Source organism: Gadus chalcogrammus, chromosome 12 (genome assembly GCF_026213295.1).
Source record: "Gadus chalcogrammus isolate NIFS_2021 chromosome 12, NIFS_Gcha_1.0, whole genome shotgun sequence".
Taxonomy (NCBI): domain Eukaryota; kingdom Metazoa; phylum Chordata; class Actinopteri; order Gadiformes; family Gadidae; genus Gadus; species Gadus chalcogrammus.
The window spans coordinates 768,752-795,175 of record NC_079423.1 but is presented as its reverse complement, the minus strand read 5'-3'; the positions used below and the strand labels follow the sequence as shown (position 1 = coordinate 795,175).

Sequence of the window (26,424 nt, the reverse complement as noted above, 5' to 3'; positions counted from 1 at the left end):
TCATTGCTACAGCTGTGCTGCACAACTACCTGAAGCAGCATGGCTGTCCTGATCTGCCAATGGAAGATCAGGATGATGCAGATGTGCCCATGGTGGCAGAGGCAGCCAATGACCAGCGAGGACTTGCACACAGAGCTGCTTTCACAGTGCAGCACTTCAGCATTTAAATATGGAATGTATTCATTATGGTATAGTTTTGCTTGCATACTGTTTCTGTACAAAATTACAATAATGTATCAAAATTAAACGAGTGAACCAAGGCTGGTTAAAATGTTGTTTGTGATGATTAATACTCACTCACACTCACATGCCAAATGACAATACATTTATTTTTATTTTTCACAATTCCTCATATTAACCATGGCTACTGGTATGCAGAATTATTTTTTGGAGCATAGCCCTCTCTCCCAATTTCATATCCAGTTCAACCTCTAGAATTCTCATTTTCATTTCATGTTCTTCTTTTAAATATTCAATTTTACGCTCATGAAATTCTCTGGCTAACTTTTCATGCATAGTTATCTTTTTTGGTCTCTGTTGGATGGTAGCAGCTTAATCTCCCAGGGGTGCCATAGCAGATGTGGAGGGTTCAAGCTCGTTGTGAACTGGCTCTTGATTGGTTTCCTCTGGAAAAAAAGACCACTGTTCCAAACTCAAATCAACTAATATGGTCCTGTAACCAATTGACTTCCTAAGGTATATTTACCATTTGTGCTCAGTTCTCCATGTTCACTGTCCAAATGGTCATTGTCTGGAATACCATCCAGAGGTTGCTGGTGCTCTATTATACCAGACAGCAAGTCACCCAATTCATCATGTGTCCTTTATTGGTGGTCCACCACCTGTAATAAATCGCTCTCTTCTGCTTGCTGCATTCTCTTTTTTTAATCCCAGTTTAATGTTCTTCCATAGAACCTATGAAGGCAGATATCATTCATTAGTTTTCTTTTTTGACGTCACAAAAATAGTAATATGGGAAATCTGAAATACTGGTACTGATAAGGCATAATAAAAATAAGTTTGTCTCCTGATAATTTAGGTCATGGTGGAGAAATGATTTTATTTTATATTTCTTTCCCCCTCACATATAGGTATGGATTTTCCTTTGTGCAACATATCTTACTCTACCACCATGTTTAACATGCATATGCCCCTTTAAAATAGGTTACTATCCTTTTAAACAGGATATTCATTCAATGTGAATGCTACAAGCAGCAGGAGTATTGTATTTGGGTAGGCCATAAATAAGCAGGGTATAGGCAACAGGAAACAAACACATATTTTTGTGCCTAATAATGAAGATTAACTCACCTGCAGTTGTTGTACTGTTCTTGTGGTGACATCTTCATTTGCATTGAATGCATTGCCAATTGCAGTCCAAGCACTTCTTTTCTTCTGTTCAATAGCAGCAGTAGGGATTTTGCTTTCAATGACTGGATGGTTCGATACAATTAGTTTTAGTAGTGTTGTTTCATGCTCACTATAATTTTTGGAGCGAATTCTCTTTGCCTCTGCCATTGTGTTGTCTCAAAATTCACTGCAACAATGGTGTTTCATACTCCATTTCAGGTTTTCATGAGCACAATTGGACCAACAGCCTGTGCTTCCACTTAGTCTAATGAGGCTTGAACCAAGTGTTCTCATTAAGCTTACTCCAGGACTCCATAGTCTCAGACTAACTAAGCCAAATTTAGGCCATGTTCATGCAAGCCACTTAAATAGCCAGGATTAACTAGTCTGACTTAGGCCCTGTCTCCGAAACCGGCCCATTGTTTACCAGCTTGTTCGCAAATATCTGCTGCTATTTTCTGCCACGGTCCGTGTGGCAGAGGCGTGGTCATTAACGGCTCTTTCCTCTGAGTAGGTTTGTTTCTCAGGCAGAACTCACATGTTTTGACCATTTCCGTTACATCTTGTCCAATTGCTGGCCACCACACAGTCATGTTTGCTCTCTGTCAACACTTAGTGAGGCCCTGGTGACCTTGATGTATCTGAGTCAGTACATTATTTTGCTGTGATGAGGGAAAAACGATCCTGTCCTGTTGTTGAAAAGTTCTGTTTGCAAACAGAACTTTTCCATGCCCTGTAGATACCTCACAAACCACTCACACGCCCAAACACCAGCAAGGCATTCCTTTTCGATCTGAGAATACTGCCGCTCTGTCTCAGTCAGTGATCTTGAACAAAAGGCGACCGGCTTGAGGCCGTCCCTCTGCTCCTGATAAAGCGCGGCTCCCAGACCGAAGCTGCTGGCGACTGCACTAACCACTGTTGGCTTGGAGGGGTTGTAATATGCCAGGAACAGTGCAGTGGTTAGCCTAGTCTTTACCTGTTTGAAAGCTCCTTCCTGTGCTTCTCCCCATAACCAAGCAGTCTCTTTTTCAATAAGCTGTTAATGGGGTGCATGATGGAAGACAGATCTGGGAGAAACCGACCCAGGTAGTTGATCATCCCAATGCAACGGCGTAGCTCTGTGACGTTGGTTGGACAGGGCAGATCTGAGATGGCTCTGACTTTTTCAGTGCTGGGTTTGATGCCATCTTTTCCAACGATGTGTCGAAAGTATTTGATCTCTTATTTTCCAAACTGGCACTTTTCTCTATTCAGTTTGAGCCCTGAAGCCCTGACCGTCTGCATAACTGCTCTGAGGTTACGTCGTGTTCTTCTCTGTCCTTACCAAACATCAGGATGTCATCCATTACCACAACGGTGCCAGAATGATGTCACAGGGTACTCATCTTTTGCTGGAATATTTCCGGGGCTGACGTAATGCCAAAGGGAAGCCTCCGGAAACAGAACCGACCCACTGGTGTAATGAAAGTCATGAGCCTCCTGGAGCTGGCATCAAGTGGTATCTGCCAAAATCAACTTGAGGCATCAACAGTGGAGAAGACCGTTGCACCTGAGAGTTTTGGTGCGACGTCCTCCAGTGTGGGCAACAAGAACCTCTCCCTTTTCACATCCTTGTTAAGCTTAGTTAGGTCCACACAGATTCTCGGTTTCTTGTTCTTTTTCATCACCGGCACCATCGGTGCACACCAGTCTGTAGCCTCTTTAACCTCTTCAATGATGCATAAGGACTGCATGCGTTTCAGTTCCTCTTCCACTTGGGGCAGGATGGGAAAAGGTATACGGCGAAAAGTCCAATATCTCCAAACACTTCCTCAAATGTATCAACCCCACTCACTCTGTGCACTAGCCCCATTTTGGTTGCTGTGTCTCCTCCAAACAGGTTGGATATGAATGGGCCCGACATCACATATATCCAGAATGTGTATTTCTGTCCATTTCTTGCACAATTAGTCAGAAATTTGCCTTTGCAAACAAGCTCTCCGCCAGGACTTGAAAATGCTGCTTTAGTCTTACTCAAAAGTGGACGCTGGGGCAGGCTTTGGTATGTGTGCTCTGTTACTACTGTTATATCTGCACCAGTGTTGATTCAGAAATGAACAGTAACACCATTAATTAGCAGATCTGTGAACCATTTGTCCTCTTGATCCCTATCCTCCGACACATAACCAAGGAACCATGCACAGCCCTCGTCGTCACTTACATCAGTTGTGGTTCTTACAGCCGGAAGAAAGTCTTGCACACTATTTCAAAGTATCACAGTTACGGCAGCGTTTTCTTGTTGCAGGACATTCCCCGTCCTCATGCGTCCTCGCACACCTAGAACAGCTGATGTCACGCATTGCGTTTGGTGCTCCTTTAAATTGTTGATAGCCACCTGTAGTATGCGTCTTCTCAAACGGTTTAAATTGCTTGAATTTGCGTGTGACTGCACTAACTTCATTTTCCATGGAGGTGGCGCCGGCATTTTGCGTTTTAATTAGTTCAAACTGACGAGTCATGCTGATTGCTTGTTAAATCCGATTCTAGTTGAAGCTTCTGTGACACTTCGCTATCCAGTATTCCAACGACGATGTGATCTCTTATGTGTTCCTCCTTCGCTATTCCAAAGTCACAGTATTCAGCCAGTTCATAAAGATGTCTCACGAACGCCTCTGTCATGCCAAATTTGTACCGGCTGCCAAATTTGTACCGGGCGCGTCATCCATACGTATCCATTCCAAACCTGCCTGGCAACAGATGATCGCGTTGTCCAAATATAAAGTAAAAACACTTGTTTTTACTTTATATTTGTATTGTATTTAATTGTTTAATCAAATTTAGCTAGTAAACTGAGTGTTTAAAGCGGGTTTCAAAAAACATTCACGCTCATGTTGCCAAAGACGAAATAATATAATACAGAAAACGGATTGCTAGATAACATTTGTTTTTACTTTATATTTGTATTGTATTTAATTGTTTAATCAAATTTAGCAAGTAAACTGAGTGTTTAAAGCAGGTCAAGGACGCACAATACAGATAACGGATCGCTAGATAGAAGGTTTGCGAATGTCCGTGGACGCGATCATCTGTTGCCAGGCAGGTTTGGAATGGATTACGTATGGATGACGCGCCCGGTACAAATTTGGCAGCCGGTACAAATTTGGCATGACACCTCCACACTCTCCCCCTGTAGCTGGGAACGTCTGTGGAAACACGCACGTTCGTGGATGGTCCACGAGGCTGTAGCGCCCTCTAGTGGCTAACATAAAAATAGCCATATAAACTCACAACACACATAGGAAATTCCCTTTCCCAACGAGGTCACCCTGAAGTACGGTAGGTGATTTGAATTCTAAAAATGCTTAGGAAAGGAGACTGGATGCATCCTTTAACCCTCCTTTAGCATAGGTTACTCCTTAGCAACCTTTACGAAAGGAAAGGAGATAGTGGTATCCCATAATCATTTACTGCGGCAATATTTAACGCAACATGCCGCCAACGAAGTTTACGGACTCTAGGCTTACGCAAGGGCGCACGAGAGACGCGGTAAAGCAGAAGAAGAGAAGAGAAGAAAATGATAATAATGGATACCAATTCCAGAAACATATTATTTGAATCAAAATGAATGAATTTATTGCTGGTTATTAAGCACACAAAATACACCGTAATAAAAATAAATGCCGACTTCACATTTAAGAAAGACTATGGGGGCAGTGAATTTCAACGTCAACTAAATTAAATTTCACATGTGAATTGGGATTCAAGTGGCCCAAAATATTCCCGTTGACCAAGTCCGACCTAAGTGATTCTCACTGTTGGCGACAAACTGATTGAAATCAATACGACAAGAAGGCATGGATCGAAAGAGTGCTTGTTGTAGTCCAACTTCGGAAAACTGTAGTTCCACGCTAGAGGTCAGCAATACTCGCCGTCGCGCAATGATGTTGGTTAGGAAAAATGGGATCGAATTCATTTTAATCAGTGCTGTCTTTTCCTATGTTCGAAAGGAAGCACCTTTCATCTCTCCTTGACCCGATGACATTTTCCACAAAGGTTGAGGAAAGGAGGCATGAAGGTTAGGAGATTTGACTATTCGTAGAGGCCCCGTGTGCTGTAACGTTTTGTTAGATGCAGGGCAATCTTTATTTTCTGACATCACCGAAACAACAACGCCCGTGCCCTGTTTGCTGCTGTTGGCTAACAAATCCTGTGTCAGTAGTGTCTGAACAACAGCCTGAAATGAATTTACCTGCTTCTCTACTGTCAAAATTCAGAAAATTTGACAAGCAGTCAGCAGTCAATACCGGGTTCAAGATATGGGTTATCCCTATGCCCACGAATAATCAATTCAAATCCCATGATAGAATTCTATCTCATCACCACAAAAACCTGGAGGACATTATACAATAACTGAACTCCTCCTCCTGTTGCCTTCACATTCTTTCCACAGGCTTCGTTAAAACCGTTTTTAACTGGATAGCCTCAGATGTTCTAGAAATTGTCAACATGTCCCTCCGCACATGTGTATTCCCAGACTCTGAAAACAGCAGTCATCAAGCCACTCTTTCAAGTTCTGTCTTAGTCTTACTGGATCTCAGTGCTGCGTTGGCAGTTGTCCACAACATATTACTAGACTGATTTGCAAACTGGTTTGAATCCTACTTAAAGGACAGAGGCTAGGCTACTATGTTTCTATAGGCAATTTCACATCTGAGCGAACAAATATTGCTTGGGGGGTCCCCCAAAGTTCCATTCTTGGGTCTCTTCTGTTTAACATTCAAACATACACACACATTTACATAACCATATCACCAGGAGACTATAGTCCGATACAAGCACTGCGTAAGTGCATTGAGCAAATCAATGACTGGATGTGCCAAAATGTTCAATTAAACAACAAAACTGATGTAATTGGCTTTGGTGCCAAAGATGAACAATTAAAATCACAGAGCGCACAGCTGTGAGAAACCACACACCAAGCCATAAATCTTGGTCTGAGTGGTCTGCAGAATACAGAGCCTGTGTAACATAGTTTCTTTAGAATTATATAAACTCTACTAGGACCGTAACCCCGCACCCCCTGCCGACAATATCTTGCTGCGCTTCTGCATCCATGGCGTTTCTAGTCCTCAGTCCCAACGTAACTGTCGACTCGGCTCCTCGGCTATGGTATGGCAACAATGATGCAACCTAGGGAGTGCGCGTCGCTAACGTGTACGATTGTTTTACAGTCAACGAAGATAATGTTTATCAAAATACTAATTTGAATGAAGGCACAATGGAAAATGCAATTGAATAAAGAGTAATTCTAAATCAAATATTTACTTGAGTAAGAGTAGAATTAGACATAACGAAACTTTTTTACTCATTTGCCTTACTTGTAAAGCGTTACTACCCACCTTCACACATAGCACCAGTGGCTACATGAAACTTACTGGTATCTAGCTATAAACTGCTCTGCTGCTTTAGAATGATAAGGAAGGTCGCACGTCAATAAAACCAAAACAAAAGAGATGATCAGGTGGCCACAGCGTTGCAATTTATTGGTGAATAAGAGATTAAAATGTGTGGAGTAGGCCTACACCAACTTTTAAATTGTAAATCTACAAACCATGTTAAAAAGCAAATGGCAACTCAATGCTAATCCTTAATTTATCAGTTACTTATTTTATTCTTCAAAATACAAGTTATCTGTAGTTCTGTTGTGAATACAGGTATTCTTGCTCTTTAAGTGGTTTGCAGCATGCATTTTGGCGTCTACCACACACACACATACACACCACCACTACCACCCCCCGCCCCCCAGGGGCACATCACAGTTGGAGGTCCGTGACTGAGGGAAGCAGCTTTGCGATGTCCGACAGGAAGTTGGCCATCTGCGTGACGGGGTTGCCACGGAGATCCAGACTCCTGAGTTTAGGACAGGAGGCAAGCAGCGCAAGGTCTTCAATCTTGGAGATTTCTGCACATTCAGGGATGAGGAAAAACACGGCCATGACTGCGTCCTGCATCTCTGGCTGTTTAAGTACTTTTGAGGGCTGACCATGAAGCGAAACTATCACCATCAGTAGCCATTACCTCTCAGAAGAACCTTACCTGTGAGCTTCTTCGAGACATAATGGTTGCTGGTGATGACAGCTGGCTGAATGATTGAAGCCCTTATATTAACAAAGACTTGCTTGTGTCTTAAGTGGTATTAAAAATCATACTGTACTATGCAGATTCCATTAAACACCAACTTCTATCACATACTGAAATTGTCAACCATAGCAATTATGAATAGTTCCCGTAATGTTTATTCTGTACGTATTTTTGAGCTTTAAAAAATTTAAAGTTCTGCATTTTTCATATTTATCTCTTTAAATATTCTTATCCGGCTCATGTTTTATTCAATCTCTCACTGACATCTGGCCCCAGGCAGATTTCAAGTAGATTTGGCCTAGGTCAGGCAAATTGCCAATATTTATCTAATATGGGGGAAAATGAATACAATGACTGTAAAGGAGTGCCCATCACTGTGTAACATTTTTCTTTGCATTGACTGGCTGTAGGTGTACCCAACTGAGACAGAGGCATTTTGGTCTGTGCCAATTGACGAAACTCCTTGGGAATCAAAAATGAACCGAGAGGTTCCACACTTATACACGTTTGTGAATTGCTCTGGCGATGTCAGGCTTATGTTTCAGTGCACGCGAGCACACTCACGGGACAAGCCCATAAGGCGTAGCCTAGAAGGCTACACCTACAATCATTGAACTACAGTTAAAATAACATAACCCGTTTATCCAGATGAATCATCAGTGCTTCAGAGCCAACAGCTCAAAAACAAGCATAGATCAGTTTTTTCTTCTCAAACGCATTTAAGGATACTGTTATTCTTTAAGGAAATTTCCTCCAATTTGGGAAGCTGATAAACCCCTTCTAAATCTTCTATGGAATTGTTATCGGCTTCCAAGACCTGGAATAGAGGGAATAGATAAAGAGAGTCAGAATTTCCTGTACAGAATTTAATGTATTTAATGTGGAAGTGTTTCCACATTAAATATGCCTGTATAAATCCTATGTTTGCAGATTCTTGCAGACATAGGAGCCTTCGTCTAGTGTATGTTTATTTTTTCATCAAGTATTTGTTACTCAGTTCTACCTCCAGACACTGTAGCATACAGAACTGAGGAGGCAGCCTCTCCAGCTCATTGGACGAAAGGTTAATATGGGTCACCAATAAGAGCTGGTCCAGGTGGCAAAGAGTGCTCAGCTTCTGTTTAGATCGACAGAGAATAGAGACCCCTTTGTATTAGAGCCTTGCATTAGAGCTGAACATTATAAAATTAAAGATTAACAAATTCTAAACAAGACCAGATACACAGTCACACTCAGCATGATATCATAACCCACCTTGTTTGAGATACGGAAGACCCGCACCTCTGCATACTCCATTTTAAGAATTGTGTTTTCTATAATGAATTTACTGCACAGGTCACCGTAGTAGGCAGACCGCATGGAATCCACTTCCTGGGGGAGCAATCAAGTCACGTTAGTGTTTCCCTTACTAAATACTCTGTTAATTAGATGGTGAAGTAAACAGCCCATCACGCAACCGGTAGAGGCCTTTCTCGGGTCCACCCAAAATTTCAAGAATGTGTACCCGACTCTGCCATTTCCTAGAGGAGGTAAAAGTATAGATCAAAGGCAGTAGAGCCGATCAAACCCAAAATAGAAAAGGTTCTAGTTTTAACACGCTCTTGATCCAAATGAGGATCAAGATGTATAAAATAGCCTTCAAAGGAGGAGTTGTAGCCAATATTTATAATTTGATTCTATAATTTGTGTTTAGTAAGTGAGAATGAAATAACACATAATAACAGCACTATTACACACAGCATTATCATCTTAATTGCGGCGAATGTAGGGAAGAACCAAAGGAAGGGAAGTAGGAAGAGGCTTTTGTGGGAAATGTATTTTCAGAACATTGCTCTCCTTGGCCAGTGTTGGGAAGGTTACTATTAAAATGTATCCAGTTACAGAATACATGCCCAAAAATGTGAGATGTAACGTATTCCGTTTCATCACTCAATCCGAGTATTGTATTCTGAATAGTTGGATTACTTCCATTGCATTTTATAAAGGAATGCGGCATCAAATCCTGCTTACTAAACAGGCCAATTCTGGTGTGTTCTTCTGTTCAAACTGGCTGAATGTGTTAGGCCCAAGTCTCCCTGTAAGTGAACTATTTATTGTAATTTGCTGTAGTGGAACAAAGACTATAAGGGTATGTACACGCGAAAGATATTTGATATTGCATCCAACATTTTTTTCACTGAGCTAAGTGCATAGGTGTTGCCTATAAAATCGCCTTAAAAGAAAAAAAGAAAGAAAAGATCGTTCAATTATCGGCATTTTTATGTGTGTTTTCCAGCATACGTTTTATCTGTGTCTGTCCAAATTCCCAAACGGTCCGACAATTTGCTGCTAGTCTTGGAGTTACCGCTAATCAAACATTAATTCCCATAATGTGCGCGGCTGAGTCTTACGTCCAAAGAGGCATATGCTTTGTAGAACTGGATCGGACCGAGGTGCGTTCGCTTTCACATCTCAAGCAAACCGTACCAGGGTTTGTTTGGAAGCGAACCGAGACAAGCTGTTCAGGGAGGTCTCGGTCGGCTGATTTGGTTCACATCGAAGTGAGGTGGTTTCATTTACACCAACGCAAACGTACCGAACCAAGGGGACCCAACTCGTTTAGTGCGCACTAAATGCTGTTGGTGTGAAAGCACGAATAAACTGCTGAAACAGAAGCATCGTCATGTAATCCATTGTTTTCAACAATGTAACTATTCTAAATACCAACTATTTAAATTGTGACTTTAACGGAATACAGTTAGCTATAATTTGTATTCTGAATACGTAACGCCAGTACATGTATTCCGTTACTCCCCAACACTGTCTTTTGCAGTACACTGCTCTCTCTCTTTACATCCTACTAATTGTACACCTACAGGAGAATAACTGTCGTCTAAGAAACCATTGTTACAGTCTCTTGACTTCACTAAAATATCTGTGACCAATATCATTTGTCAGAATGACTTCACTGTACCAAGCATTTAGTGAGTCGTATCGGACCCCTCTTGGCCGTGATACAATTTGGACTCAAATCCCCTCGGGTTGGATTTGAAGTTGTGGTGCAGGGTTGGACCTGTAGAAGACCTCTAATAGCAGCAATGACTTACTTTCAAGGTCTGGAAGTGAGCCAGCGTCTCCTTCTCGTAGCCCAGGGGGTCTAGCGCCCTCATCAGGAGGACAATGGTCAAAAGGCACCCTGCCAAAGGAATGGAGGATACGAAGTCCAAGAATCACAAACACAATGCGGCATGGGCGGATCCTTGTTGTGTAATATAGTGCAGCGGGAGCTAGGCGGACGTACATTTATTCAGAGGCTCCAGTTCTTGGAGCTGGTTGCAAGTTTGCAGCTCAGACTGCAGAACTGATGTCTTCTCCACCGACAGCTCACTCCTAAGCGCGCACACACACACACACACACACACACACACACACACACACACACACACACACACACACACACACACACACACACACACACACACACACACACACACACACACACACACACACACACACACACACAATTAAAGACGAACTACGGCCTTACGCTTTGACATGGTTAAGATAGGTCTGTTGGGGATGTACATCCCAGGTCACAGCTGAAATTAATTTCTGTAAACACTGTCAATTGGTAGACATTGCTGCAGTATTTACAATTCGGTTTAATAGAGGACAACAATTCAGGGGTTCCGTTACAGCAGTGGTTCTCAACCTTTTTTGAGCAAACGCCCCCCTGACCTTACCCTGATCCGCTGCCCCCCCCCCCCCCAATAAAAAAAAAACAACTAACAACCCCACTCACACTCGTGTAATATTGCTTAAAGTTCTCAATGCATCGTTTTTCATTGATTTGCGTTGGTCACTAATAGCAAAGAATGCCCTCTGAGTCGGTTTTGTTGCAATTTTTTTTTAATGAATATTCATGACATGCAAATGTCTCACCTCTGATTGGCTAACACACACACGAGAGAGAGAAGAGAGAGAGAGAGGTTGGATTGAACATTCATTCACCGTGACCGCGGTGCGGGCACTCCCGCGACTCCCACAGTGCCCCGTGAACGAATGAATGAATGGCCCGGGATCCACTGGCCGGGCAACGCGGACTCCCCAAAAACAGATCACGGGCAGAGGCCTTATTAGGCCTATATATTTTGTGTGTGTGTAATGCAACAGCCTTTTTGTGGAGGATTTCCTATTTTTTTCACCCAAAAAAAATAAAAACAATGAAAGCTTAAAATCCCCCCCCAAAAATGGAATCACGTTCCCAGCGCCCCCCTAGGTTGTGCGAACGCCCCCGTTGAGAAACCATGCGTTACAGCATAACTGCATATAAATATTTTATTTCAGGAAAAACATTGTTACCAGGCCAGTAGCCTCATAAATCCAGAATGCAAATGTCCGACACTATTCCCGAATATCGGACATTTGGAATATCTTCCAGGCATTATTCACTAATAATTAAATAATCACCAAAAGTCCACATTTACACGACAAACGACACAAACTAAGTTGCTTCAATAAATGCCATTATTAAATTAGCCTAGGCAAAAAAAACATAACAGCCATTCTCGGCAAAAATTGTAAACGGGTAAAAAATAATAAATTCGATAATTGCAATTCTTGCAGGCTACTTTCGGCGCAACTTCATGGCATGGAAGTGCTCCTCTGCTCGCGAAAAGTTGAAGTCTTTCAACCCCGGCCCAAGGCTCGATATGTGCATCAGCCTCGTCACTTTTTCCTCAGCTAGGCGGTTTCTGATAGATGTTTTAATCCTGTTTTGGAGAGAAAAAGCTTGTTCCAGAGGAACACTGGACACGGGGATTGTGCTGGCGATTTTGGCAATATTTGCCCAGCCGGGAAAGATTTGTGCGTTCACACCAATCGCGACGGGGCGACAAGATCCCATACAAAGTGAACGTAGAGACGCGTATCGGGCGAATTTTTCGCGAGAGAAAACCGGCGACAAGTTTTGATTTGTTGCGACACACTTTCGCTGTGCACAGGCGAGCGCGTTCACGAGGATCTGTGCCGCGACAAATTCTCTCGAGTTGAAATATTTCCACTTTGACGCGAATTTCGCGTGATGACAGCCAATCAGCGTTCAACAGCGTGGCCACTGAGTGACATGTGTATGCATGTGCGGGTGCACTGCGCGTGTTTATGCATGCACGTTCGTGTTTGCCTCCCTGGTGAGCTCGGCCAGGAACCGCTACTGGATTTCATATGCTACTGATTAATTCATACATAAATGTGAACTTCTTTCTTTTCTTTCTCGGACATGTGGGCCATTTACATTTTATTATACTGGCCATGCGTGCGTGCAATCGGCCAATGTCCGGCTATAGCCGGCTAACGTGAACACTGGCCGGTAGATAGCCTTTGTCACGACGAAAGGAGGAGATTGTGGGAAGCCTGACACGACAGCCGGTGACCAATTACAAATCACGATTCAAGTAAAATATTACAAATGTCGGAAAAAAATAAACCCTGGAATATATAGGAAATCAATGTTCAGACGCTTTATAATAATAAACTAAGGGTTTTAGCATGTACTATTCCTTTAGGCCTCAGAAAATGATGCTCCAGTAAAGTAATTACAGTCAATCGATTCCTAACATTTTTGGATGTCCACCACTTTACATATAAACATACCTGAAAAGCTCCAGGTCAGTGGCAGAATCCCGGCACCAACTCTGGGATCGACCTGTGGAAGGGAAAGTGAAAGATGGAGTCGTCTTATAAATAAAGATGGCGACAGTGTGCGATCATACAGCTAAAAAGAACACAACATAGGAAAGAGCCAAGATTTCTGCAAGATCCCACCAGTGTAGAGTGCGCAGTCCCTGTGCGTATGATTCTCCGTCCAGTGCACGGTCAGGTTATGCTCGTTGCCAATGTCACTTATGGTGGCAGGGGGGAGATCACAGACCTAAACCCAGGTTAAGGTTCTGCCAAATGTGATTAAAAGATTATCAATTAAATTTTCCATCCTCTCCACCATGTCACATTGCTTCATGTCAATTGTTAAGCGGTAGAGTTTCTAGCGCCCTGAAGGGCAATGCCTGTTATTCATTGGTACGTATTTCCCAGTTGTAGGGTTGAAATCATACGCATTTATTTCTGTATATATCTTTTACTATTTAACTGCAGAGGATTATTAAAACCGCCCAAAACATCATCAACCAACAGCTACCTACCATGGACACCATCTTCAACTCCCGATGCTTGCAGAAGACACACAACATTATGAAAGACTCATACCACCCTGCCAACTATCTGTTTGAACTGCTGCCCTCAGGGAAACGTTACAGGTCCATCAGAACACGCACCACAAGATTCATAAACAGTCAGTTTCTATCCCAAAGCAGTCACCATACTTAACTCTGACCTGAAAATAAATCCACTAGTTCCGACAGTATTAATCCGTGACGTCCACATGTAGTGCAATTCTCAGCACTTTACATATTTGTACTAGAGCTGTCAAGCGATTAAAATATGTAATCGTGATTAATCGCATTAATGTCATAGTTAACTCTAATTAATCGCGATTAATCGCAAATTATTTTTCTATGCTAAATATCCCTTGATTTTTTTGTCCCATAATTCTTCTCATTTTAATTCTCTTATCAACATGGTGAAGTGCATCGGCTTGCCTTGTGCAAATGATTTTTTATTGATAACAACATTGGCATATAAACTGATCAAAAGAGGACGATACAAAAAAAGAGCCTATAGTGCAATTAAACGACTGCTTTGAACAAATGTCATTTGAACATAGCAGTCAGGCTACTGCTTCTTTGTTTTGAGCCAAAGAAATTTTATTTTTATTTTTTTAATATAAAATAATTGCGTTAATCGCGCGATAAAAAAATTAACGCCGTTAAATTTGATTTGCGTTAACGTCGTTAATAACACGTTTAACTGACAGCTCTAATTTGTACAATTTTTTTTAGGCATACAATGGCACTAAGTTAACGGTATAGTGTATGACGACATGAATGTAGTGAGTGAACGAAATGTTGAATGTATTTTCTTTATTTATTTATTATTTATTATGTTACCTTTTTAAATGAGACCAGTATGTGAGTGCACTGAATTTCGTTGTACTTCTGTCCAATGACAAATAAATATATCCTATCCTATCCTATCCTAATGCATTAATTGCAAACTTTTCCAAATCCGTCAATTTCAAACCCATTCCTCACTAAGAAAACATTCTCAACTATCACCCGCTCCACTGTATACAGAGGTGAAAGGTTACAGGTGGTGTTTAAGTATATTTTCGGGATTTTTTTTTAAATCGTTCAGATTTCAGAGAGTCGCACAAAAACATATCGGGTCAAGCAAAATGTAAAGACAAATCTATATTCCTCTGCATGGATCCTTTCACAATATTGTTGGACACTTACAATAATCAGAGCCAAACAGTCGCAAAAACAAGCACTTTTAGAGGAGGTACAATGAAAATATTGCCCCATAGGGTTACGATGCAGCCTGCTTCGCTCCTGCAATGGCTGAAGCTCTCTCGCTAACCGATAACGGGTGCCTGGCACACTATTCTAATGATGTCATTTGATATGGTTTAAATTAGTCTTCTTAACTGACAAACATCAAAATTGCAAACGTGGATGTTCGAAGAAAAAGTAGTAAATTATCCATCGTTTCGGTTGATTTGTAACTTTTGAAAATAATCTGTTTACCCGCCTGGACTCATTTGGATTATAAATATTAATAATTCCAAAACAGTCGTATCAGCGAGTGAATGATTTTTTGAGATGTATTCCAATGGAAGTTTGATGAATGGTGAAATAACAGGCAGGAGGCAGTGAGCTGCGTTTATAAAGAGTCTACCTGCGCTCTGTTTACAGAGTAAATCTAAGACTTGCAGTTTCCCTATAGTGTATTCCCGTTAATAACAGATGTTGCAACCATTAGAAGTATGTTTCAAAGCAAGCGTCCCCACTGTTACTGTAGTATAAAAAAAAAAATCTTAAATATACATTCAACCAAAAATCGCAGCTGCATGGGCCAAGCAGTGGGTCAACCTGGCTTGTAATGCACTGGCAGACACAGTGCATCCCATATCCCCTAGCGTTCCTCATACCACTTGATCAGATAGATCCAAAGGATACCCAGACAGGGCTGTGTCTCAAGCGTGGGTGGACGCTCCTCCATTCCACTTGCTGGGGCTGCCCGTCGAGGACCAGCATCAGGCCAACAGCCTGCCCCTGATACAGGGGAACACAGGAGAGAGTCAGTCTCACAACCCATTGTTTATCAAAGGTCACACGTCAGTTAACCATGCTTCACTACCCCATGTCCGACTCCGACAATATGGATAATGACAATAAAGGCCTATCATGTTCAGGGTAAATCAATGTCTATTAAACCTCAGTGCTCCGGTATGGAGTCGGCATAAAAAGAGTGTGGGGGGGTGGATGAGAAGTAGAGTTAGGATTCTCTGCCCGATCCCGACCGGACCCGCGGGCCGGGTTGGGCCAATATTTCCCACCACTATCCTCGAGCCGGGTCTGGCCGGGCCTTTGATCAAGCGTTTGTGTTTTTCTTTTCTTTTTTAAATCATTGCTTTATTGGCCTAATCTGAGGAGAAATCTATGCCACAAACAGAAATATTATAGGCCTTTATTACACGGGTATTCTCAATGCCGTGGAACATGCGTGGGTAGTAGTCCGGTAACATGTCAACCCCAGCGTCTTCGGTTGCTAAGCGACGTCAGCGTCTTTGGCAGACTATTTCTCTGCTGATCAACACTATGAATGCTGGTAACGAATAAATTGTAAAAAGACACACCATGTGAAGTTAATGTTTGGTTTTGGCAAGTAGCCGTGTAATAAGCGGGATAATGTATAGAACATCGCCGGTCATTATCGAAAATAAGCCCCTTCAGGGCAAAGCAAGACACCTCCGCTGCACGTCGGTGTCCTGTTCGCCCTGACGGGGCTTATTTTCCAGATAATGACCGGCGTTCCATACAATATCCCTTACATATATATTCAGCAGAGTAGGGCTAAGTAACAAATGTGTACAAAGTTACACATGTATTAAAAAAATGTCGGGTTGAAATTGAGCTCGGGCTCATAATTACAGTTAATGTGTCGGGCCGGGCCGGGCTCGGACAGAACGTGCACGGGCTCGGGCCGGGTCGGGCTTGATTTTTTGGGCCTGATCTAAGCTCTAATGAGAAGGGGGTTATGTATTACGTCATATTAATGAATAAAGAATAAATCTGAAAAGGAATATTCACAATATTTACAGTGCAACTGTAGATTTATGGTAAGTACATTGATGGTACACTGGCCCCTCAAAGCTCTTCACAATTTGTGCCTCATGTTCACCCGTTCATACAAATGCTTGCATGTCAACCATCCAAGGCAACAGCCAGCTTGTTGGACGCAGTAAGGGTTAGCTGTCTTGCAAAAACATCAGTTACAACAACCGGTCATGACTACTGAATGTTTGGATGCCCCTTCCTTCCTTCGTATTGCAGACTATCAAAATAGAACCAGAAACAATAATTTCTTCTGGCAGATCAGTGAGCCAGGGAAAACTGGTGTGCCTTTGGGCAAAACTAGGGAGTGCTTTGACAATTTGGGAGATTCAATACATAATCTTTGTCACAAGTTATATTTAGTTGTATTTAGAATTTCATTACCGATTAATTGTTCTACGTTAGTCAAATTCTAACACCATTAAAATAAATACATAAATGACAAATAATGCAATTGCCTGTCAGATGTTGATGTGTATGCATACTTTATGGTAAGTCTGCTGTGCGAAATGTTGCAACAATTGCCAATAACATTGGTGTTGCATTTCCCCTTTAACTATAAGTTGGTGTCCCTGTAATATTGTTAATTGTGGTGTGCCTTATCTGAAAATAAATTGGTCAACACCATAGAGAGGTATGGTAATTTATGGAGCTGGTGTTTTTTGGTGGTTGGTATATTTCTTTGAGGTGGGTAACTTTTTCTAGGAGGACATCATGTGAATAAACTCACATGAACTGGCTTGGAGAAACACACAGCCACCCTCTCCTCCTCTCGACTGACGTACACACAGCTGATCATCTCCTCCCGCTCCGCTGTGGGACAAAATATCTTAAGAACATGTGACATAGCCATGCAGAAACTTAAATAATTTTTTTCAGGTAATACTGACACTTATAACAGAAGATGCGTGCTGAAAGGCATGCAACCAGGCACTATATGCGTATTGACACTCACCTCTGCCCAACAGCCAGCGATAGTAGAACCAAGCACTCTGGTCATTGGGATCCGTGAAGAAGGCATTCTGCACAAGCTCATATTCTAGACACACAAACGCATACACAAGAAACAAAGTTTAAAAGTATATTAAAACCACCAAGGGGACTTCCGGGAAGATGGCGGAGAGAGCAAACGCATAGTTAACTAGCTCTCCAGAGTCGGTAAAATATTCCCACTATTCAGACATAACTCGACAAACAAAACTAGAGTATGAGTGGGACAAAAAAGAAAAGAAGTCAGAAAATCAACAAAAAGCAAAACAAAGCAGCAGAGCAACCCGTAACGGAAGAAATCTCAGAATACGAGGCTAGCGAACACGAGGTTAGCGAACACGAAGAAGAGACAACCGAGAACATGGACAGCGCGGAGACGCTAAGAGTCGGGCTTGCTACTATCAGCAAGGACATCAACGAACTTAAACAAGAACTACGCCATGAGCTGATCACATTTAAAGACGAGCTGAAGAGAGAGATGAAGGAGGAAATCACCAAACTCCGGCAAGATAGACCGTCAGCTAAAGGAGAACAACAACGACCTAAAGGCACAACAGGTGAGCATCAGCGAGGCTCAGGGGCGCATAGCACAAGTCGAGGAGTGGAAAATGGTGGCCAGTACCGCGCTGTCGGAGATGATGGGGCAGACGCGCCGAATGCAAGAGAAAATAACTGATCTCGAGGGGAGATCAAGGAGAAACAACATCAGAATCTTTGTGCTACCAGAAGACACGGAGGGGAGCTCGGCAGCCATATACCTGGAGCAGCTTCTAAAAGCCGAACTCGAACGCTGCGCCCAGGTCAATTATTGCCAACTTTCTACAGTTCGAGACGAAGGAAATGATTTTGAAGAGAGCCTGGCAGAAAAAGCTACAAGTAGGAGGCAAACAAATCTTCTTTGATCATGACTATCCTACAGAAATTGTTCAGAAACGAAAGGCATACGCGGGCATTAAAAGAGCACTGAAGGACAAGGGAATTCGTTTCCAGACGCCGCTCGCCAAGATGCGAATACACTGGAACAACGGAGTGAAGATGCATGACAGTGCCATTGAAGCGGCGTGGGACATGAAGGAAAGAGGCTACACTGCGGACGTACCAGGACTGGAGGATACACCGGAGCCGCGGCCGAGGGAAGGATGCGAGGAGCGGCAGAATGGCAGCGAGTGAGAGGGAAAGAACGGGGACCCGACCCGGCGCAGCGAGCAAGAGACAAGCTACAAAACTATCAGTGGAAATAATAAGTTCTATAAGTTCTAATAAGTTCTGCTTAAAAGAAGGTATGGGAAAGGATCATAATAACAGACTGGAATAAAAAGACTAATTAACAAGCACTGTACGGCACTAAGTGGATAAACAAACAAAAAGAAAAAAGACTGACAGAAGAATAGATCCACAGTGTGAGTATCTGAACATTTTCGGACTTCTTTAGTTTGAATAATATATTAAGAACCGACTGGGAGAGGTTGAGGTACTTATGTATAGGCGCTGTGGTACCCCACAAGTTGGGCGCGTACCGAGGTCTAGGGAGGGGCCCTTATTAGAGATGAGGATATCCCCTTCACCCACCGACGGGGACGCGGGGAGGAGTAAAAGAATACCCCATGTTTGGAAGTTCGGGAGGTATTTGGTTTGTGTTCAGTTATACGTTCATGTTTATGTAGTTTGTAACAGTTTGGGAGAATATTTTCAGAGAGCAGTAAATGACTAATAACATCAAAATAATGTCGCTGAATGTGAATGGGTTAAATGTACCAATGAAAAGAGAAAGGGTGATGACAAAATTGAAAAAGGAAAAAGCACAAATTATATTCCTACAAGAGACACACAGTCATCTGATTAGAACATGAAAAATTGAAAAGATACGGCTACAGGAGCTTATACTACAGTACATATAAGGAGGGACGCAGGAGGGGAGTTGCAACATTAATACCAAACACAACACAATTCTATTACGAAAAGGAAATCAAAGACAAAGAAGGAAGGTATATAATAGTAAAAGGAAGAATAGAAAATTAACCAATCACACTGGTAAATGTATATGCACCCCCAGAAAGCGACAAATACTTTTTCAAGTCCCTCTTTGACGTCATAGCAGTAGAAACAGAGGGAATCCTTATCTGTGGGGGCGATCTAAACGTTGTCATGAATCACAATATGGATACAACGAGTCTCAAAAGAACTAAAATGCCTTTAACAAGATTTGTCAATATGTCACTAGAAGAGATGGGGATGACAGATATATGGCGAAGTCTGCATCCTTTGGAAAAAGACTTTACGCACTATTCCGCTGCACATAAAGTTCATTCAAGGATAGACTATTTTCTACTGAATACAGGGGATAAACACAGAGTGACGGAATGTAAAATAGGAGGGGCAGACGTGTCTGACCATAATCCACTCTATTTAAAAATGTGTTTAAGTAACAGGAAACGAAATACTGTATGGAGACTGAATGTAGGAATATTGAACAATGAACAACGAAAAGAGAAGGTAAAAGCAGATATAAAAAGGTACATAGAGGAAAATAACAATGGAGCAGTAGACCCAACAATATTATGGGATGCTATGAAGGTCGTGATAAGGGGGAAATTGATAGCGGAAACTGCGCATGCAAAACGAATTCAATTAGAATCATATAGAACATATACTGAGAGATTGAGGGAATTAGAACAGGGATATCAAAGAACAGAAGATCCAAAGGTATATCAACAAATCAAGGAAGTAAAAAAAAAGATAAATTACATATTATTAGACGAGGTTGAAAAAAGGAACAAATTCTTCAAACAAAATGATTACGAAGCAGGCTCAAAGGCGACTAAATTGCTGGCGAGACGTATACGTAAACAACAAGCACTTAGTAGTATACATAAAATCAGAGATCCACATACAAGTGAATTAACAGATAAACCGGAGGATATAGAGAACATCTTTTGTGGATACTACAAGGAACTATATACACAACCCACATCTGAATGTGAGGAGGAAAGGAAGCTATTTTTAAATTCTTTGGATTTACCATCAATTGGTAGTATACAAAATGAGACATTAACGACCAATATTACTATAGAAGAAGTGAAAGATGCAATAAAGACACTAAAAAATAATAAATCCCCAGGTAGTGACGAATACCCAGCAGAGTGGTACAGGATGTTCGGGAAAGAGCCGACGCCACTACTTGTGGATTCTTTTAATTGGACTCTTCATAACAATAAAATACCTCCATCATGGGCTGAAGCCATTATAACCATCATCCCAAAACCAGGGAGGGACAAGGAACACTGTCAGAACTATAGACCAATCTCATTATTAAATGTAGATTACAAAATATATACAACAATTATCTCCAAACGATTGAATACTTTTAAAACAGAACTGATAGAGGAAGATCAAACAGGATTCATTAAAGGACGTCAAACACATGATAACATTAGAAGGGCCCTGCATATCGTAGATCAAGCACAAAAGGAAAAACAAAGTACTATATTAGTAAGTATTGATGCAGAAAAGGCATTTGATTTGGTAAATTGGGAATTCTTATATAAAGTATTAGAACGATTTGGATTCAATAATAAGTCAATACAGTGCATAAAGACATTATACCACCAGCCCACTGCTAGAATCAAAATAAATGGAAACCTAACTGACAAATTTAGTATACAGAGATCAACTCGGCAAGGTTGTTGTTTGTCACCCACTCTTTTTGCGCTTTTTATCGAACCTTTGGCACAAGCAGTACGCCAAAATGAAGAGCTTAAGGGAGTTATAGTAAATGGCAAGGAACATAAAATAGGACTTTTCACGGATGACGTCGTAGCCTTCCTCGAACAACCGAATAAATCACTACCTGCGTTGATGAAACTGCTCGAAATGTACGGACACCTTTCGGGATATAAAGTAAATGTTTCAAAAACACAAATTTTAGCACTTAATTACACCCCACCAAAGGAGATTCAGGAAGCATTTCACTTAAATTGGAATCTAAAGAAAATTAAATATCTGGGGATTACCATCACAAAAGGATTATCTAAACTTTATAAAGCCGATTATAACATGATAAGTCAGGAGATACAAAAATATACGGAAAGATGGTCTACTTTACCACTAGATCTTAACTCAAGAATTGAGATTATCAAAATGAATGTACAACCAAGACTTCTTTATTTATTCCAGTCCCTACCAGTAGAGATCCCCCAAACCCAATTTGTGACCTGGGACAGGATAATATCTCGGTTTATTTGGGGAGGCAAAAAACCAAGGGTTAGGTACGTAACTCTCCAGTTGCCAAAAGATAAAGGAGGTATGGGTCTCCCAAAACTGAAAGAGTACTTTTGCGCTGCCCAATTTAGGCATATTATATGCTGGTGCATGCCAGATTACACGGCTAAATGGAAAGACATGGAAATAGAGTTTGTAAAATATCCTATCCAGAGCCTTATTGGAGATCAAGAAATATACAAAAGGATTAAAAATGATAAAGATTCAATTACAACATTCACACTTGAACTATGGTTCAGAGTTATTAAAAAATATAGGATAAAGAAAGAAACAAAAGTTCTTAGATGGGTAGCATTTGACAGTAATTTTAAATCAGCTGAATATAAAGGATTCAAGCAGTGGGTAGACAAGGGAGTCACGGCATGGTGTACTTTAGAGAAGGATGGGGCACTGGAGAGTTTCCAAAACATGAAAGATATATATAGTTTGGATAAACGGGAATTCTACAGGTACCTACAACTAAGGGATTATTATAAAAAAGAAATCGAGATAGACCCCTCCAAAGAAGTGAATGGTGTGATCCAAATTATAATGAATACATACAAAGGGAAGAAGATAAGAATCATATCTGCTTTATATAAAACATTGACAACAACTAAACATTCAACTAAATACATAAAGGAAAAATGGGAATCAGAGTTTAATACGAAAATTTCGGATGATGATTGGCAAGCACTAATTCGCGGATATGGAGGGAGTTCTCTTGGAAAAATCTGGTTCGTTTTTTTATCACGCCCAAGGACAAGAGCAAGTATAATAACACAAATTTAACATGTTGGAGAGAATGTGGAGTAAAGGATGCTGCAGACCACTCACACATATTTTGTAAATGTCATAAAGTGTTTAAGTTTTGGGGAATTGTACATGAAACTGTACAAAATATACTAGGTTACAATATTCCAATGAGCTATATGATACTATACCTTTGTAATTTCAATTCTGCCGAAGAGAGTACAAGAGTGAGAGATAAATATTTGGTTAAAATACTACTGATATCTAGTAAGAAGGCTATAACTAGGAAATGGGGTAAGGTGGAGCCTCCTTGTAAGGAAGAATGGATAGGCATAGTAGAGGAAATCTATGTCATGGAGAGACTGACACACCGCCTAAGACTACAACAAGCACAGCTCGAAGAAAAGTGGGAGAAATGGAGCATATTCAGAACCAAAACCAGCGACGTGGAATATAGACAGGAACAAATTACTTAGACGAAGAGAAAATAAGAACTGCTAGAAATGTAACTCCCAAGCCAAACTTTCTGTTTGGTTTCTGTTTTTTTTTTTTTGTTTATTGTGTTATTTTTGACTGTGGACTGTCAATGTGAATTTTGCAATAAAAATGTAAGTGAAAAAAACAAAAAAACACCAAGGAGGTTCGGCAATGTGACCACATTTTGGCAGCATCCCCTGTCTGTATGAAACCACAACTACATGGAGACGTCTGGTTGAGGAACTGATTCCAGCATACCTTTGAGCAGCTGCTCCTCGCAGACACGATGGCTGTTGGTCCATGGAGAGGTCTTGGCCAGCTGGGGGGTGGGCGAGAGTGGCTCGGGGGACTCCAGATGCAGCAGGGGCAGCAGGGTGCTGCGGTAGTGCCAGCTGGAGTAGTTGGAAAAGTTTGAGCCAATGAGGCGATCGGTGAAGCGGAGCTCCTGATCCACGGCCACGCCTGACATCCTCACCACCACCCGCCTGTAGTCCCAGCAGTGAACTGGGCCGCAGGAAGTAGACGATAGTGAGATCAAACATTTTCAGCACTTCATTATAGAGCCTCAAAGAGAGGAAAGCAGGTCAAATTCGCCATAAAAGAAGAAAATGTAGGAAACCCTCTACCTATTCTCCTTAAAGATTGAGTCAATCCTCATTTGAAAACTGTATTGACTAAAAGTACATTTATTTTTTATACTCTCGCTTAACCTTTCCCGTACTCACAGTTACGCTCGTCCAAGCTGAGGCAGCGATCGCATAGACTCAGTTCTCTGACCCAGTCAGGCCGGGGCAGACGGGCTGAAACCCAACCTCGGTGGTGCCAGCTGCCATAAGACTTGGGGTTCTGCCTCAGACAGCGTTCCACAAAGGAAAGTTCAGACTCATAGATCTTCTGCACATCGTCCTCCTCTCTGCGATTGGGAGAGGGAAACACCAGACGGACATGGAAATTGAGTTATTGAAGAGTTAACACTGTAAAGTTTACACGGCAGAGTATGGATGGCTGATGGATGTATAATTAAAGTTATCTGTAGTTAGCTGACCTCACAGTCTCCAGATGCATCAGAATCTCTCTCCTGTAGTTCCAGAGGGTTGAGAAGTCAGGATTGGACGACAGCAGCTGCTGTGTTAACTGTAGAGCCTCCTCATCCAAAACCCCCTCCTTCCTCTGAAAGAAAACACATGTTCGTGTGAGTGTGCGTGTCAAAGAGAAGCCATGAATTTACAGAGGTGATAGTCTGAAACGCATAAAAGATAGCCTTTCGTCAAAGTAGGTCAGAAGCCGTCTAGCTTCATATTATCCATTAATCATGCGTTACCATTAAGCTGTAACACATGCCATTAATCATGTGTTACAACTATGCCTTGCCCTATGTGACACATTTGTGGCAATCCATTCAATTATAAATGTGTGCGTGTTCCGATATGATTTCGTAAATCAATGAGTTACTTCAACCCAATTTATTTATCCAGCTCTCTTGTTAATGATGGTGTGCAACAATATAATAAACATGCATCACTTAAATATTTAACCATTAACATCTGCAATAGATTCATATTCATTTGAAATAGGGCTAATAAATTATCTCGGCACTCATGACTGCAGACATACCTGACTGAAACAGACATCTCGTGCCGTTACATATAGCTTTAGTTTCTTCTCTCGTTCCTTCCTTTTCTCCTCTTCCTGCTGCGCTGTAGACTTTATCTTTAACCGACCGTGCTGCCAAAGAACCACAAAAGGAACCCATCATGTGTTTACGGTGATTTGAATTTAGTTTGGCTATGCCTTTTCCATAAGCAAATTAATGAACTATAATAAATAATGAGTCGCCTACCATTCTTTTTGGCTGCAAGAGCTGCTTTTGAAATGCTGTATCTAAAAATAAAAAGGGAGAAGTAGATGCAGAAACGTTACTGATAAATCAGAAATTGATCAAATTCTACAGCAGCAGTTTGGACGGATAATCTGATAACCAACTCATTATATTGTTCATGTGACATGTCATCGTATATGTTAAAAGTTAGATGATAAATTTGAAATGAATCTAACGTTAGAGAATGTTTTGTTGTCAATCATTAACACTGGGTAGGTAAAATGTTACATAGGCATTAACTTAACGTAAGATGAATTACTTACCTCTACTATAAGCTGATATCTTCGTTTAATAAATATATTGCAGAAAACCCTTTTGATTTGGCTATGTCACTGTAGGATAAATAACTGCAAGTTTTACTTCCGTCTATTTAAAATGACGTCAGGAAAGAGATCTTGGCTGTGGCCGTTTCTCACTGCCTCGCCTGTAGTCATTACAATATAAACAATCAGTGGGTTGAAAAAGATTGTATGAGATTGCCGTTTCTCAATTTTCCTATATAGCCTATTATTATATGATTGGAGAGTAGGCTATTGATATAATAATTACGAACGAGCGAGAATAGAATAGAAACACACACGCCACACACACGCACGCACACACACGCGCACACACACACACACACACACACACACACACACACACACACACACACACACACACACACACACACACACACACACACACACACACACACACACACACACACACACACACACACACACACACACACACACACACACACACACACACACACAAACGATCAGATGGATCCGACCGGGATTTCCGTTGCGGAGGGTTTCCTCCATCAGCGATTTATACAATATAAACAAATTATATATAAAACAAAACCTCTTTCATTTTAAAATAATAGTATGTAAATATGTAGAATAGGCCTCCATCTTTGTTATACTTTTAAAATGTTCCTATATAGCCTATCTTACACACATTTTAAAACAGGAATGCCAAATGCATCCTGGGATATTTAATTCTCCCAGGTTTTTACGACAGTACTTGGCCTGATGCGTACTTTGAATTGGAACAGTACTTGGGCTACGACTGATGACGTTTCACAAGAACGCAAGCACACGCAAGTACAGAAAAGAACACAAATTGGGCCGTCTAACTTAACTTCCCTTTAACATAACAAGCTTCTACTCTCCCATATAACAACAGGCACAACGCTGAACAACATTACTTAACTCATCCTACAGATAGCAAACAAAGTCTTTTAAGTGCCCTGGTGGCCCCCTGGGCCGTCAAGAAACCCCCTTCCCGGGACTCCGGTGAAAAGGGTATGGGGTTTTCAGCCCCCGGGAGGGGAAG

General features: G+C 41.4%; 1 protein-coding gene and 1 long non-coding RNA gene across 2 annotated transcripts; both read right to left on the bottom strand.

Moving 5' to 3' along the window:
- Positions 1-213: 213 nt before the first annotated feature.
- Positions 214-1,688, bottom strand: LOC130393768 (uncharacterized). Its single transcript, XR_008897147.1, has 3 exons — positions 1,312-1,688; positions 707-915; positions 214-626 (listed from the first exon to the last, which is right to left on the bottom strand). It is a non-coding gene; the product is annotated as an uncharacterized LOC130393768 (long non-coding RNA).
- Positions 1,689-4,826: 3,138 nt separating this feature from the next.
- rabggta (Rab geranylgeranyltransferase subunit alpha) lies at positions 4,827-25,516 on the bottom strand. The gene is made up of 17 exons (XM_056603724.1): positions 25,362-25,516; positions 25,060-25,100; positions 24,834-24,944; positions 24,265-24,389; positions 23,945-24,132; positions 23,478-23,723; positions 17,698-17,781; positions 17,473-17,555; positions 15,585-15,680; positions 13,276-13,381; positions 13,105-13,156; positions 10,754-10,842; positions 10,560-10,648; positions 8,728-8,844; positions 8,477-8,590; positions 8,203-8,290; positions 4,827-7,294 (listed from the first exon to the last, which is right to left on the bottom strand). Exons 2-17 carry the CDS (start codon positions 25,060-25,062, stop codon positions 7,146-7,148), a joined length of 1,740 nt encoding a protein of 579 aa, XP_056459699.1. The 5' UTR covers positions 25,063-25,100; positions 25,362-25,516; the 3' UTR covers positions 4,827-7,145.
- Positions 25,517-26,424: the final 908 nt, after the last annotated feature.